Source organism: Lissotriton helveticus, chromosome 12 (assembly GCF_964261635.1).
Source record: "Lissotriton helveticus chromosome 12, aLisHel1.1, whole genome shotgun sequence".
NCBI lineage: Eukaryota > Metazoa > Chordata > Amphibia > Caudata > Salamandridae > Lissotriton > Lissotriton helveticus.
Genome location: NC_136073.1, coordinates 744,992,419 through 745,009,486, shown reverse-complemented (window position 1 = coordinate 745,009,486; position 17,068 = coordinate 744,992,419). Strand labels below are relative to the sequence as shown.

The following is a 17,068-nucleotide window of genomic DNA, read 5'->3' as shown; positions in this document are numbered from 1 at the left end:
ATTGGCAGATCACTCCATGTGCTTTTGATTAACTCCCTGGGATGCCTCCAACTCCTCAGCTGCCCCCACCCCTTGTGCGCTCACCCTTCTTTACCTCACCTCCCAATAGGAGGCCAATTCTAACTGTGCTGCTGAAAATCAGCAATTTCCCCAGGCCTTGCTGTCACTCCATGAGTTTTGGGAATCTTTGTTATGGGAGAAGGTGTACCCATTCTTTGCCTGTCCAGGCCAGCCCAATGTCATTCTGCACATGACAATAAGCTGGATGACTTTGTCAAACTTATTGTGTGTACACCAACCATAGGTCTGCAGCAGCCTTTTGAGTTGAGCACCAATGACCACGCAAGTCCAGGCCAAGGGCCAGTTAACCTAGCCGTAGGCCCATCAGTCAACTTTGAATTTTCCAGCTCCTTGCCTGTCCGAGCCTGGCCTCTTTCCCTGGGCCTCACAACACTTGAATCTTGCAGGGTGGCTTATATTCCTTATCACTTCACAGGACACTTTTGGCATACACACTCCTAGTAAGATGTTTGTTGAGAATTTAGGTGACTATAAAGAAAACATTTTGGTATTTCATTCCATTTATACCTTGTCTAAATATGATCCTTTTAAAAGACTGCAATAGAATGGCTGGATAAGGTGTTTATAGCTCTCACCCAGCCACTTTTACATCCATCTTTCCTCTCTATGCCTATCTTTTTACCTCCGTTTTCCATTTAGCCTCTCAACTCCTCCTGCTATTCCCGCCCCTCTTACATCCACGTCTCCCTGCCTTGCTCAACTCTTCACATCTCAGCTCTTCACCAAGCCTTTGATCTTTTATGCTGGTTTGGCCCTTCTAAATCCAGCTATCCATTTTCCTTTTTTCCCTTTACTTTATCTGATCTTGCTGGTTCTGACCCGGTTGCATAACCTCCCCTCTTCTTCCTTCTCTCGCTCTCTCTCTCCACGTACCTTCTCTTACTGGTTCTGCCCCTCTTCACCCATCCAAAGGGAATTCCGTTGGATGGCACATCTCGGGAGGTCAAAGAAATGTATGTGGCTGTATCAATATCAGACTAGAGTCTAAAAAAAATTCAGAACTTCCTTTGCACAGAGCAGATCTTTCTCTAGAGATGCAATTTCTGCTTTGGACTGTATACCTATAATTTTCATAATCCAACCTACTTTTCTCTCATTTGGAAACTTCTAAAAACTCGCTCGTTATTGCTCTTCCTTGCTCTTCCTTGATTAATTTCTTTTGCTCCTCACTTCGACTCCTTCTGCCGCAGATTATCATTCAACCCCCCCATCTTAATTATCTCCTGTATGCAGTGAGCATGACCCTTATTGAAACTTTCAAATCTTGTTTACCACCAGTTTTCCTGTATTACTTTCCTCCCACCCCCTCGTCTGTTTACTTTACTTAATGTAATTCCAGTGCGGTAGTACTGTTGTATTTTTTTTCTATGTGATGTTGTGGTTGATGTTGTGGTTGAAGACTAGGCACCTAAAAGGCCACAGGCGCTAGAGTTCGTTTTATAAGAAAACTAAATTTTGAACACAAGGTGTTTTGATATCCTAGATATTTAACACTGCCTCCTTACATTGTTTCTGATGCACTCATTGATGACATTGGCACAACTGAGCTGTTATTGTTCCATCTCTTATATTCTTCTGTTCTGGCTTGTCGGGCAGATGGAATTTTTTTTTTTGAGTTAGCTGCTTTGGGTGACCTGGGACGTTTTCTAGAGTACCACTTTCAGCATGAGCCCCGGCAAGTTAACGTATAATGTGCACATAGAGGGAGAACTCTTAAAAGGTTGTACAATGTCCAGCAAGATGATACTGAAGAATTCCCTTGCTTCAATTGAATTGCTCTATGTTCTACTTTTGGTTAATCGTATGTCCTACTCTTGGTTTGGTTTCCTGTGGTGGATTTTGGTCAGCCCACCTCTGCAGATGGTTTCTTATGTGAGCCCCCTTCCTCTTTTGCCTTGTGGAATGCCAATCAAGTTTTGTCCTAGTCCGGAGGAGCACTTCCCCTTTACCACTGGGTAGCATTTTGATTGTCAGTGGTCTGTATCGTCTTAGTAAGATGTGGTGGTGGCTCATTTTGTCTACTGTGCTTCTAATTGTTACAGACAAGTCAATTTCTAGATAATATGCAAAGTGAAAAATTAAAAGGAAGGGACGGACAATGGGAATCCTATTAAATCACTTTTGACATGCACGTCCGTAGGCTAATGGTGTTCACTCATTCACCTGTCGATGCACACATTTATTGTATACCTTGTTCCTGACCTATCTGAGATTAGCTATTATTCGATTAGTGCGTCATATCATTTGAAGTGCTAGAAAAGAAGATAGTTTGTGACCGATCTACTGAATCCCCCGGACCTACATTTTTAGGATTATACTTAAACCTTTCTGAGACTAAACTATAGTGCAACTGTTAATGTGCAAAAGTTCGTCCACCGGTTTCAGCCCAGGTCCTGAACAATGATCACACTGTAATCATTCTACACATTTAGTGTCATTGTGTGTTTGCTCACCTTCTGAGTGTGGCCAATGGCATGGTCGAACTTGTGTATTCAGTAGTTGATTGTATGCACTTCTGGGGTGTGTTGTCGAAGGAGTTTGCTGGACTTAATAAAAGAAAAAAAAGTGGTTTTATATTGAACTGGATTTTAGCAACGTAATCCTTTTAAACAAAATTGATCCGAAAATTGAATATGGAGCTCTGAAATGCATTGAGCAACTGATCTGGTTTGTTTTTGTAACTTCAACCTACATTTATCTCTTACCTTAAATATGTTTTTCTTCTGCAGGTTCATTAGTTCTTGGCGATGTCACTACTACAACTGCGTATCAAGCTGTAAAGGAAAATGTCTGTAAGTGCTATTTTTAAATAGTTGATGCTTTCAATGAAACCTAGTGAGGCAGTTCCTGCATTTCGAGTGTCACATTTATTTAATAAAACCTGCAGCGGTTATTTAAAACTCACACTTCCAATGGTTCTCGTACAACAGTCTTAGACATTAATTGGATAATTACTTGTTTGGAACCTTTAATGTCTCACTTTACTGCCCTAAGTAATTTTTATTTTCCTGTAAATGTGATTTCTATATTGCCAAATGTAAAACGTCTACTACATCTACCACTTTGTGGTTTGTTCATATAGAATTGCTTTACGGTTCATAGAAGATCAGGAATTTTACGTAATCCAATGGTGTAATGTATACTATTGTAATATGAAAAATATTATTTAGAATGCGGCATGGGCCAGATGGACAATAGGGGTCCCTTAAGATCGCAATTCATTACAGCATTCAACTTGTAGTCTAAAATACAAACACAAATGGAAGATATGTTTTGGATCAAACACTGACATTTCATTCTCATTTGATTCTTGTTTCTCCTTTGACTCTGCAATTCCTTTGTAAGACGCCCAAAAGGCAGCATTTACATCTGTGGATTTGGGCAACCTAAATCACTCCCTAAATTCGAATACATTGAGAAATATTTACTCCGTAACTTTGCCTGTGGGTTGAAATTGACTTGTATATGGCTGGAGCGCTTGTAATTCTGCCAGTAACCATGACCCACCCCCAATGGTGTAATCTGCGCAGGCAGTCATGAACAATAATTTTCAGCATGTAGTTTGGATGGCAGCTAATTGTGAAACCAATGAGAGTACCAAGAAAGAGGTGCATGATGAGGATACATCCTAGCAAAGTACGTTCTTCAGGTGCCTGTCTCGTCTTTAATCCTGGAGAAAAGTTGAGCATATTATTCAAAGTCTGCTAGACAATAGTATGAGCAGCATCTATGAAAGTGTGTCATTGAAATGACTGGAATGCTTCCAAGATGGCAATGCCTGCAGTTCCACTGAAAACTCAGCAGATTGTGCTCCACAATCTGCATCACATTAAATGTAGCAAAGGACAAGTGTGTGCCACGGTTGGTGCTCTTCCCTGGAACAGTTGAAATCCCAGAATTACTATGGGTGTTAATAGTGAGATCAAGCCTGGTCCTAAACTCATGATATTTGAAAAAATAAGCTTGGATAGAAAGACACCTGGGCAGGAGACAGATGTTGTGTAATTGGAAAACATCAACTGACTTTTGTCAAACCATAAACTGACATACATCCCTTCTACCCTAACCACTAGTGTTTGTTTTGCACTTGCAAGATGGAATTTGTAAGGATAAATGTCCTTTCCAAATGTTACTTTTCGGACTCCAGGAAAAATCCAATGAAGAACAAAACTTTGATACTGCGTTCCAAAAAAGAATGAATTTCAGCCTTGGTTCAAATCCATATTTTCTTCATCACACTTTTCCGTGTGGTTTCTTTTGAATGTTCCCTCCCCCTAAATTCCACTGTTGACCAAATATAAATGAAACCTTTTCGTTTTCACTTATTTTCAAAGCTTTCTTACAGTATGTATGTTTACCTTCTGTATATGAACGGACCCAAATACTTCAGTGCAAAACGTTGAATGTTTCCTTAAATTTGAATACTACAATTTCTTATGAATTTATTTTGTGTGACTGGTTTAATTCAATTTTCAGCCGTTGACTTTGTCTGCAAAGCTAACTTTGACAATGCCAATTGGAGGTGGAAGTATCAAGACAAAGATGGATCGAAGAAATTGGTGTTCATTGATGGCAAATTCACAGGTAATTTAATCCAGACTGAAATATATCTTTAGCGTCAGTCCCCCATGACTACTCCTAAGTGGTTTAAGGAATGAAAATAGTGCTGTGCAGTACCTCAGGTACTTGGCCATCTGCAAACTCTGTAACTAGTTGGAATCCCACCACTGCCTAGACTGCCCTTTATTCTACATGAGACACAGGAGTTTGGATTGGAAGTATTGGTGAAGTAACAAAATGTAATTTAGCATGTTGTGTGACTGATATATTATTGCTGAGAGTCTTTTTTTCCTACATTTCAGAGGGGATGGAAACTGTGCTCAATGGTTGTGTGATCCTTCATGGAATAACCTAACTAGGAAAGATTACCACAATATAAGTTTATTCATTCCAAGCATTACCATAAGGAACTTCCTACTACCCAAACTAAAACCAGCATCCTTAATAGTCTCTGACTTCTGTTGCCATTGGATCCTGGAATTTGATGTATTTTATTTCGAATTAGCCTATCCAGCATTGCTGCTTTTGCATGGGTTTGTAGGGAGGGCTGTGGGCAATTCTATCCACACAACACTTCCTCAAACCACCTACCAACCAACTGTGCTACCTCATAGCCATTTCAGGTTTCTCCAACAAAATCCCTTCTCAATGCTGTATTTCCATGTTGGACAATAGTGTAATTGCTACATGCACTGTCTTAATTACTTTGCATCTTGCAGATGACTACATCGGCAGAGCAACGCTTACTGGAACTGGAATTCGACTTACCGGGATCACCAGAAAAGATACTGGAGATTACACTTGTGATGCTACTGGGGCTAATAATGCATTTGGCGAGGCCACAATGAAGCTTGTTGTTGAAGGTATTGATATTTTCTTCTTTAAATCTGAATCAAACTAAAACATAGTACACCACTGAATATGACTGAAGATGTGCACTACTAGATATACTTCAATGACTGTTCTTTCCAGTTGAGAGTATATACCAGGAGCAATTAGAAAGTGTTTTGCCTAAGGAATCTATACATTTCCTTTATTGAAGGCAATGTTGTGTTGACTACTTATGTCTGTCCCCAGACCCCCTCGCTAGTCCACAGCATCATCCATTTGTATGCCTTTGAAACCTCGAAATGAGATCCTTTCAATTTCAGGCTGACACTGAAGTTAAAATTCAAAGGGAGTCACAACAGAATTAACTGAGGATACTTTCAGGGTGAGGCACAGAGGAAAGAGCAGTATTGCAGTGCAGGGAATTTAAAGTGGTTCAAGCCACCCAGGAAACAAGTGCAGGGTCCACAGAGGTAAAACGCTGGGAGGAAAAACCAAAGGCAATTGCCTTGTATTTTAAATATAAGATTGTTTCTCTTCCTCTTTACCAGTCTCTTTAATGTGTTGCCTCACCAGTCCTAGTCCTGTCTGTTTAGTTCCTAGTTCCCCCACTTTCACTGGAAATCAGCCTGTTTTACCCTGTACGCTTCCAGAAAAGTCTGAGCTAAAATAGTCGCCGGATAGTGACTTTTCTTGATGCCAGTTTTTGCAGATTTTCCGGTGCAGAGCACCATCAAGATCCGGCTCACATGAAGAACTGAAATTACACATTTAGCCAACCAGTGCAAGTAGAACTGCTCAAATCCTGTTTACGTGGGGACCTTATGTGGATGTTTTGTCAAGGGCTGGCACTGGGTTCAGGACTCTTGGGCACCAATTCTAACATACCACTTCACCAATTTCCATACAACTGGTCTCTAATGGCACGGTTGTGTCCGAATGATTACCAGTGGTGAAACAATTCCACCCATCGCTTTTACTACTGACTAGGAAATGGAGTGAGGCGAAACCTTTGAGACCAAGAACAGGGGAGAGGATATCTCGGAGTTCCGTGCCTAGAGGCTTGTGATTGCAAAATGTTAAGAGCAGGTCCTGTATTAAAACTGTTGAGGTGAAAGAATGAAAGTGTTTTGGAGAAGGCTTTGGTTTTTTTTCAGTAGCTTTGCGATTTGATCACAGTCACTGTGTCCACACATACAAGTTTGTGGGAGAACAATAAAGCTTGCGAGCACCTTAAAAACTCGTTTTATTAGTCCGCACACGTGCTGTTATTAAATGCTGTGTTTTTTAGTCCCCTCATCACAGCATACAACATGTCCCACTGTGGTGTGTGCTTGTAAAGCCTGAGTCACTCTTTTGAGGTTGTTGTTGGAGGACTGCGAGGCAATCTACATCTAAGTATCAAAAAACACACTGGCATAATCTTCATTCTGGTTTATCTGCTCTTTGTAGTTTAAGGCACTTGGATGGGTGTTAGTGTGTAGGTCTTGCATATAGGCGGAATCAGGGTACTGCCGGCCATTTCTGGACTTACTCAACATGTAGAGTTTGTCTGCTGGTTGGTTGCTTCTCAGGTGCTAGGTCATGTGGCGTCTGTTTGTTTTAGACTACTTGCACGGACTCAATCCCTCTGGGGTGTTATGTGGTCTACCTCTGTTTTTCAAGTTCCTTATGACTCGTTGTGTGCAAGAAATTACTTTTTCTTCTTGCAAAGTGATGCATTTGAGTCCACAGATATTACTCTGGGTTTTACGACAGATTGAAAGTTTCAGCTGCAATGACTTTGGGGGCCCAGAGAACTTGTAGATCAAATGCTTAGTTGTGGTAAAAGTAGTGGTCAGTGTCAAGTCGCGTGTGTGTTTTTGGGCAGTTGTGTTTGTGGATAAAGTATTTGCACATCATAAAGACTAGTGTGATCCAAGTGTTTATGCATTTCAGGATATGGGTGCATGTGCTTCTCTATGTCCTTGTAACCGTCCATCCACTTCCCCCCGCCCCTCACTTCAGCCAGTACTGATAGTATGATAGAGGATAAAGGTGTTGTATTGTGCTGACCGAGCATTTGCCCTGAATGGAAACCGAGATTTGGAATATCCTGCTCCAGTTTGTTAGTGTTTTGTTTACCTGTAATACATGTTACAAGTAAAGGAGCCACCTCAGAAATGACTGCATTTTGATTGGCTCCTGTGGTAGAAAAGGCGAATATTTTATTTGTAACTGCCCTAGCTTAGATTGTTAACAGGATGTGAGTGGGTCTAGATACCCGATTCCGGTGGAGTGCATTGAAGACTCTGGGCTTCCACGGTTGACCCTAGTGGTATCACACAATATTAATAAGCAATCTGCAGTGTTTAAGCATTATTGATGCTGGGAGGCTGAAGGTTCAGTTACTGACCTATGGAAACACATTGGAAAGTGAGAAGGTTTGAGGGAAAAATAGGGTCTCTAAAGTTGTATGACCATTAAATAGAAGTCCTTATTGGTTAAGCAAAGTCTCATGCACTAATAAAGGTGCAGACCAGTCAAGCAACAGATTTATAAAAGGGAAAGCACTATTCCTTTTTGTCATCATATTTAAACCTATATGTGATTATTTTACTTCTCTGCTTCAAACTCCGTTTGCAATGGTCTCAAAGCTGCCTCAATTGATCACTTGTAGAAAATAATCCAAAGGCGTTTTTGTTGAATAACTTTTTGTCCTTCAAATTATGCTGTGAATTTCAAGTGTTATTTAAGCCTCATGTTGACATTAACTTCCCTTTTACCGTAGCACCTATATTGATTGTTGTAGTCGTACTACAGAATTGTTTAAAAGTAAAATAAATATAAAACTATTGATTTTTTCCCCCCAACAGTGCCACCCTCTACACCAGTAATGCAAGTGCCTACATCAGTTACTACTGGGAGCGAGGCTGTGCTACGATGCATCGAGAAGGACGGCTCTCCGCCTTCTACCTTCAAGTGGTACAAGAATAAGACCCTGATGCCAGACAACCCCAAGAGTCTCCCAATGTTCCAAAACTCCTCTTACACACTGGATTCAAAAACGGGGGAGTTGGTGAGTCGGGAAGTGATTTTATATGGGCAATCGTGGATTCCTCACCCTTTAATCATTTGTTGAAGTTTTTTTCATCTTAGTATTTATTCCAAAAGCTTTTTTTCTCTTTCATCAGCGCTTCTCAACTACGACAAAGGATGACATTGGGGAGTATTACTGTGAAGCTTCCAACACCCTTGGGAAAGCTGCTGCCACTACTCCTGTCCTCATGGAAGTTTGTAAGTTGTCCATATGCATTTTCTGTTGTTGAACCTAGCTTGACGACGCTGGATCTATTGTAGCCATGCAGTTTGTTACTCTGATGGTCTTTTACCACCCTAGTTACTGGTATTTTATTGCCATTGAAAGATCTGGAAGCACGAAGGTATCCTTACTGTCTACTGTCAGACTACTTCATCGCATGCTATTAATGACACATTTATTTCTGTTAGATCCAGTTCCAGATGATTGTACAGCATGCATTGAGATTCAAATTAGTTTGTAAATTAAAGTTGTCTTTAGGTTTTGTTGGAATGAACTTTATATTTATTTTTTTGTATTCCTTTGGTGGGTTGCATGATTTCATGCTGTTTTAAAGGGTAGTGCCAAGCATGCTATTGGTACATGACGTTTTGCTCACATTTTAGGTTTGCTTTCTAATATGCACTGATTTGTTCGCTGCTCCAAATATGTTGGGGGTTTTTATCATTGAAGGGAATAATATATTAGCTAACCATTAACTAGTAGGTATTTGTATCCAAAATGTTCCTTCACATTCCAATTTTGGTGCAATTTACAACATTAGAAACAAGTAATCAAATCTATGTACATATACTTCAATGTAATCCCAATAATCACTCTAGAAATCTTAGTCATTTTAACAATGTTTGCCACATGCTTTTTCATTGTAATTTTGGTCCTAAGGATATACTAAGTGCCTGCTTGGATTATGAAGTAAAGTTTGAGCCTTTTTGCAACTACTTAAAGATGCAATTTGCCCTTCATCCATCCCCCTGCAACAGCAAGTTTATTCTGAAATTGCTGTCATGAAGTAAAAGAAGCATAGCTGCAAAAGTCATTGACATAAAACCCACAAAAAAATCATAAAGAAAACCTATGAGGCTAGTTAACAAAAGGTTCTCTGATTCGTCATAAAAGGCCAGTGGGTCCATGTCAGATTTCCAAGATGTCCCCATAAAATCAATGTACACACTAATCCTTCTAAACATAACTTAATGTTATGTTCAGATGCTATCTTCAAAATCCAGGCACTTGAATATATGTTGGAAAAACATCCGCCTGGAGATGGTGTTCTTTTTGTTCCCCATTCACCGCAAACTGGATTGCTTGTAGGACTCCTTAAAAATGTTTTCCCTCTCCTGCCCGGTAGAATTTGGGATTCTCACTGATCTCCAACTTACCTCCTAATAAAAATGCTGTGGCATCATACCCAAGAATCATCTGGGAAATGGGGAGTCGTCTTCTCCAACTTGCCTTTTTTTCCCAAAAAAGAGAGAGAGCCTTTTGGTTACTTATCGTTCTGCTGCTTCTTACCTGGGACAAGCTACCAAAAACACAGCTCAGTTGCAGGGTTAGGCACTGACTTCCTACTTTAAGAAACCCATCATCTCGTCCCAAAAAAATGAAAAGTCTGGATCAATATAGATTTGACTTTTTTCATTTAGTTGCTCTAGATTTATACTCTACCCATACTAGGATGTTGGAGCGATTCACATGAATAGTGGATATAGTAAAGAAAAAACGTAAGAGGCGGATATAGTAAAGGCATGAAGTCCTAAAGTCTGTTCCATTTTAAAACATGCGGTTAAGACAACATTGAAGAAAGTCAGCTGGTTTGTAGGAGACATTTAGTTTGGCTAGATTTAAGCAATGAGAAGGCAGGAGCTGTGCAGATCTTGCCAGATTTTAGGAGCAGTGCTGAAGAAACCTCGCTTTGTGGTGGAAGCTTTCTTGAATATAGGTAGGTTAAGGCACAATCAGGCTTTCCCTCTCTGGTACCTGTTACCTCCAGATAGTCAGTTTAGTAGACCTATGTGCTGATAGAAGAGCCTTATAGTGATGCAGGTAGTCTTGTATGCACTTCAAGGTTTAGCCAGCTTAATTTTGACTAAAATGATTACATGTGTTAGATATATTCTTCCTATTGATGAGCTCAGCATAGAATGAAGTACACGTTTCAGTGATGTCCCTTGATGCGGCATTGCTTTATTCTGCTCCTTGTGTAACCAGGGTTTGTATTAAGGCCGGACTTGTGATGTAAGTGTCTGACTAGGTTTTTTACGGTTCAGCGATGATGGTTGGCGCACTTGGCTCTTGCATTTATTATGTGGTTCCAGGCCCAGTTTTAAGTGTAGCACAATGGATTCAACAGATGTCTGTATTCAGTTTATCCCGCCAGACAGGTGGTAGTAGCCTACGGGCTTTGAGGAGAAAACTAGAAATTCTGGTCTCTGGAATTTGAGTTTGTTTAATGTTGCTCATCCTGTTTTAAGTCAGTTTTGAGCTCTAGGTGTGATACATAACCTGGAGGAAGGAGTCCCCATAATTTTGCACTATTCACATAAGGTTTTTGACCCTTAGATTGAACAGGATGTGGAATACCAAAGCATGATGCGGTAAGAGATGAGGTAGATTTGTGTATTCTCTCCTGCTGGAAACCGAGTGATGGGATCAGAAAAGCTCAGCACAATTCTGTCAAGCTATTCGCTCTTTCAGGAGAGAACATTATTTCTTGATCAGTAGTATAAGTGAAGACCAGTCGAGTAAAGATGATTCTCCTTTGTCCATAGGTTGGATGGAGTAGACTACAACCGTGATTAGTCTAGTTTCTTTACTGTGGTTGAGTACCAAGACCTGATTTGTATGTCCTTAAAAGTATTGTACTTATGTGCTAATTTATTGGGGTTGCAACGCACATTGCAACGCTTCGTCAGTATGGGAGATCAGCAATTGGACTAAAATTCAATTTTTCTGTAATCTGCATCGGTCTTCTTCAGAAGACAATTTGCATGACAGATATTGAGGTGATCAGGTACCATGCCATTTTGGAAAGCAGCATTGACGATGCTTAATATGAGGAATGAAATTGCATCCCCAAGTTCCCTTGGTTGGAGATCTGATTGTCAACCTTGATGTGATTGCCTGGTTTCCCTCTTCTCTAATCGCTTGCTTGTTGATAAGATTAGTATAAATAAGAGGTTAGCTTTGCTATTCTTACTCTTGGGTGTTGAGGGCATCAAAGGTCCAGTAAGCGTGTCAGTCATAGATTAAGTTCCAGTACTACAGCATTAGAATCTGTGTGCTGAGTGAGGCATGTGAGGCCCCCACTAACTCTGCAAAGGCTGGTTGGTGAGGCAGAGTGGTCTGTGTTCTACAAGTCTCTGTTTTATGATGATTCTGTTTGAGTGACCAGTGTAGAAGAAATATGTTGCTGAAGAAGAAACGGGAGGTATAGGTTTACTCAGACCAGTCAACTGGAAGAGTTTCTAGGTTCACAAGAAACCTCGCCTTACAATGTTGGTGGATTCTTTAGTAAAGTTCCAGATGTAAGGGGGATTCTCATGTAAAACAAGGCTTTCATTTGGTTGAGTGGCTTGTTCTTTCCATTACTATAAGACTGTAGGTGCTTGAGCAATTTAGAGCGTGGTTTTGGTGTGATTGAGAGGTATATATGTACACCACTATGGGTATCCATTCATAGTCGTGATCCCCATCCCCACCACTGCAGTTGTGAGCTCTGACTAGTGAGACTGGGTAGCGAGAAAAAGGCGTGCTTCTTTTTAAACTATTTTAGCACAGTTTCTCCCACAAGGAACTTTTTGGATGACCAACTGATTCCACATCTGAGCTCTGGGAAATTTCACTGCCCACTATAATGGTCGAACGTGTAAAGGTTTAGGGCACAGTTTTCTACAGAACGCAAATATCTACATTAATCAGTACCCAGACCAGAGCCTGTGTCATTTGCTTAAATCTGTACTTCTTGGTACAATTACAGGACATGTTAATGATGCCAAATTCAAACCTATCAAAGAGATATCAAATTATTTTGCATTCTAACATTTCCTTTGGAAAATCATTAGACTGCTACCCATGCATGAGAGATTACAGACAGGGCCATGATGCAATACATTTTAAATCGATTTAAGATGCCCAAGTAGTGTGTTAACTTTCAAGCCTCAAAGTGTTAAGGACATGTGTGTTAATCTGTCGCTATAGCCAGTGGAGCCGCCATTTATACAATGCACACACCCGTACAGACGTACAGAGGATGTTACGTTTGAATCATGTCCATTTCAAACAGTACAATATGAAAATGTTGAAGTCGTATATCCGGATTACACTTTTACATTGGTAGGCAGAAAAAAATCTTTCATTTGCATGGCACTGTAGCTTTGTCATGCGATGAAAGGGCGTGGGCCCTGTAGCCGCGGATAACCCGTCAGCATCACTTGATGCTTAATGTTACTGATGGTACTTGATGGGAGACTAGGCCTTGATCATGAAATGAAATTGTATACAATTAAAGGACAATATTTCAGATGCGTGCACTGCTTTGAGGGGACATTTTGTTAGTTCTTCGAGTTGATGGTAGTTTGGTCTTTGACTGTTTGTGATTCATAGAAAAGCCATGACCCATTCACCAAGCATTTACCATGACTCAGGTCTGCCCTGAATGTACATCACTGTCTAGATAAAATCCAGCTAATTGCATTTGTTCTCCTCTCTGTTTCAGATGACACTAACGTGGGGGGCATCGTGGCTGCAGTGATCATAGTCCTTCTGATTTTAGCGCTGGTCGGCGTGGGTCTGTGGTTCGCTTACAGTCGTGGATACATTGGCAGTAAGTTTTCTTTTGCATGTGTACTGCTCTTGGGCTGGCTCTACATTACTGGCACTTTGTCTCAATAGTTTTTGTTAAATTTATTTATTGCGTTTTCCAAGATGGCAAAAGTATACAATCAGTAAGACAGTTCAAAATAAAAGGAAGATCCCCCCCCCCCCTCCCGCCAATCTGACTTTCGCTGACATCACTGGATCAACAAATTCGTTACTTCCCTCACTCCAGTTTATACACAGCCATTTAGCCAACAACCCAAACTTGGGCAGGCGGCGCTCAGCAGTATACAGTAAGAACATACATTACTAGAGAATCTTACGTACAGCACATAGTAGCAAAATAAGAGCGGCTCCCAATGCTCCTGCCAAGTGTCCCCCCTCCACCAGGTAGTTATCATGTCACTATGAGTCTGCAGAAGTGCGGGCTTCTGCTTTATTAGCCAAGTAAATCTGATGTAGTCCCCAAAATTTTTTAGGTCTGCTAGTGGGAGGCTGGAGCTCACTATAGTTCTCCGACTGCGCACAGCAGTAAAGCATATTGTGTGCCCATCGTTTTGGATTGGGCAAAGGGCCTCTCATCCAGCAGCAAGCAACCACCCTTATTTATTTATTTCTGGTTTTTGTAAAGCGCGACACTCATCCCATGGGATATCACGGCGCTGTGAATCAAAAGGAGACTACTGAGGACTGTGCTGGGGAATTAGTTTTTAGGAAAGAGGTGAGTTTTTAATTTTTGGCGGAATTGAAGGTAGTTTATGGTGTGTCTGAGATCTACAGGTAACTCATTCCACCTTTTGGCAGCCAGGTATGAGAAAGCGCGTCCGCCTGTCCTTGCCTTGTAAACACGCTTAGATTTAGCCAGGGCCAGGTGATTCGATCTTAGGTTCCTGTTGGGGATATAGAACTCAATTTTTCCTTGGAGAATGGTGGGGCCTGTTTTATGAAGGGCTCTGTGTGCGTGACAGAGTAGTTTGAAAGTGGCCCTCTGGCGCATCGGTAGCCAGTGAAGTTTTTTGAGGCATGCGGATGCCGAGTCTCGCCTGCCTTTGTTGCATACCAGTTTAGCTGCCTGGTTTTGAAGGACCTGTAGGCGGGAGAACAGTTGTTCGTTCATCCCTTCGAACAGGGCATTGCCATAATCCAGGCGGCTGACTAGGAGGGCTTGAGTGACTGTACGTCGACAGTCTATAGGTATCCAGGAGAAAATTTTTGCCAGAAGTTTGAGTATTGCGAATCCTTTACCCCAGAGTGATCGTATATGGTCCTTCATGGACAGGGCGTCGTCCATGAGGATACCAAGATTTCTGGCATGCTGTTTCGGGATGGGGGCTGACCCCAGTGATGGTGGCCACCATGTAGCGTTCCATGTGAGTTTAGCTCCTCCGAACAGAAGTATCTCCGATTTGCCGGCGTTTAGCTTTAAGCAATGGTTGCGCATCCAGTCTGCCATTTCGGAGAGACAGCCGTGTAGCTTTTCTTTTGCTGTCTCCGATCCCTCATCCATTTTCACCATCAGCTGTGTATCGTCGGCATAAGAACATATGCCGATGCCCCACTTTCTTCCAATGTTTGCCTTCGGGCCATGAGTAGGCCCACGTCAACCAATCTCCTTATCGTCTGCGGGAGTCATTTGGAATAACCCAGTAGGGCTACTAGAGGGTCAGGCGTAATGTCTACCTCTGTCAATTTGCTAATATCTGTGAATATTCTTTCCCAGAAGTCCCATACTCCAGGGCACTGCCAGGCGAGGTGCAAAAAGTCTGCATCAGGGGCGTGACACCTCTCACAGTTCGCGGATTCCCTCAGGCCATATCGATATAGCCTAGTTGGAGTGTAATATACCCGATTGAGGAATTTGAAGTGGACCAGCCTGTGCCGGCCATTGAGGGAGATGTTCCTAGTGTTGGAGCAGCAGTATCGCTACATGTCATCATCAATTGCTATACGCAGGTCGGTCTGCCACGCCAGTTGTGCCTTAGTGTATGTGTGTTCCTTGTGTGTCTGATATTTTATACAGAGTAGACAGCAGTTTTTGTGGAGAAGCAGTCTTGAGGACATAAGTGAGCTCCGGAACTTCTGGAGGTTCCGCCATATCTCCACCCAGTAAGTCACTGAGAGCTCGGCGTACTCTTTGAAATTGGAATCGTGTGAGGAGCGGAGGTGCCTCAGTAGCTCCCAAGGCTTGCTCCCATGTCTTCGCAACCCCGTCACAGAACAGGTCGCCCGCAACCTTAATATTCAATTTCTGCAAGGCAATAGCCACCCCCTTCTCCTGCAGCGGGGGCAGCCATCTGGCCCAGTCTATCGGCATCACAGGCGAATACTGCAATGCACCATCCTGCGCCTGTAGGAGGCTATGCCATGCATGGTTCGTTGCCGTGACAGAGTCCAGTATACCCATTCTGCGATCCACCGATCGGAAGATCGTATGTGGGAGTGGAAGAGGGTTGACAAAGAGAGTCTCCAAACGCACGTGCGGAATGCCCCGGTCTCCATGGATCCACGTATGTAAATGCGCTGCCTGGGCCACTCTGTAATACTGTTCTAAATCTGGAGTGCCTAGCCCCCCCCATAGAGTAAGGTAAAATGAGAAGCGACCATTTGGCGCACGGTTGTCTGCCCGCCCAGGCTAGTTTAATCATTTGTTGTCGTAGCTGTGAGAAAAAGGATCTGGGGAGGACCATCGGAATTGTCATAAACAGAAACAGGAACCTGGGGAGTACAACCATTTTCATTATGGATATGCGGCCCATCAATGACAGCGGGAGTTTACACCAGGTCGCTACATCATCCTCCAGCTTGCTAAAGGCAGTGCCGTAGTTCGCTCTGAAGAGGATCTCGGCATCTGTGTGTAGCTGGATCCCCAGATATCGGACCGTGTCAGTGGTCCATTGGAGAGGGTTGCGTGATAGGAGTTAAGGGGAAAGCAAGGGATTTGGACCAATTGACCTTTAATCCAGATAGTGCGCCAAAGCAAACAACCTCCCTGAGTACCGAAGATAAGTTATTATCAGGATCGCGGATATACAGTAGTGTCATCTGCAAGTTGTTTCTCAAGATCCGCCAGCCTCTGCCAAATGGACTTGAGTACGCTTGAGTGTTTCGACATTGCCACTCCCCGTATATAGACCTTGAAAGTCTCCCATACAACCTGGAAGCGATCTACTGAGCCTACATTAGTTTCGAACAATAAATCAATGGCTTCAGCGAGCTCGCCTCTGAACACCGGGTCCTATCGGGAGTAAGGTGGGAATCTCCAAGTGAATGGCGGAATAGTCTTTTCCGGGATACTCAGCTCTATTAGCACAGGCGAATGGTCAGACAAGGTTCTGGGCAGCACTCTGCAGTTCCTGATTTGTCCTATGCGAGCAGCAGGTATCAGCCAATAGTCTATCCTAGTGTGGATGTCGTGATAGGCGGAGTAGTGTGTGTACCCCCTCCCCTGTTGCGGGTTGCGCATGCGCCTTACATCCTCTAATCCCAAGCAAATCATCGCCCTCTGTAACTCCAAAGCAGCAGCCGAAGGCCTACGACTGGGACCCATCGACCTATCAAGGGCCGGGACAAGCATTTCGGGTCATAAAGTTTGACCCTGGCCATAAGGGCCTGGTAAAATTCAGGCGCTGCAAAGTTGGGACCATATGTGTTAACAATGATTAATTCTAGGGAGGGGCCGCTACATTTAGAAATGACGAACCTGCC

The 17,068-nt window shown here is 42.4% G+C and overlaps 1 protein-coding gene across 1 annotated transcript in view; it reads left to right on the top strand.

Annotated features, from left to right (window-relative positions):
* The window catches only part of F11R (F11 receptor), a 142,996-nt gene that overhangs the window by 90,686 nt on the left and 35,242 nt on the right, over window positions 1-17,068 (top strand). Inside the window, exons 2-7 of the mRNA XM_078669885.1 lie at window positions 2,811-2,873; window positions 4,558-4,665; window positions 5,361-5,504; window positions 8,325-8,527; window positions 8,643-8,745; window positions 13,263-13,370. Of these exons, the coding sequence (XP_078526011.1) occupies window positions 2,811-2,873; window positions 4,558-4,665; window positions 5,361-5,504; window positions 8,325-8,527; window positions 8,643-8,745; window positions 13,263-13,370 (729 nt within the window). The remainder of the gene's footprint in view (window positions 1-2,810; window positions 2,874-4,557; window positions 4,666-5,360; window positions 5,505-8,324; window positions 8,528-8,642; window positions 8,746-13,262; window positions 13,371-17,068) is intronic.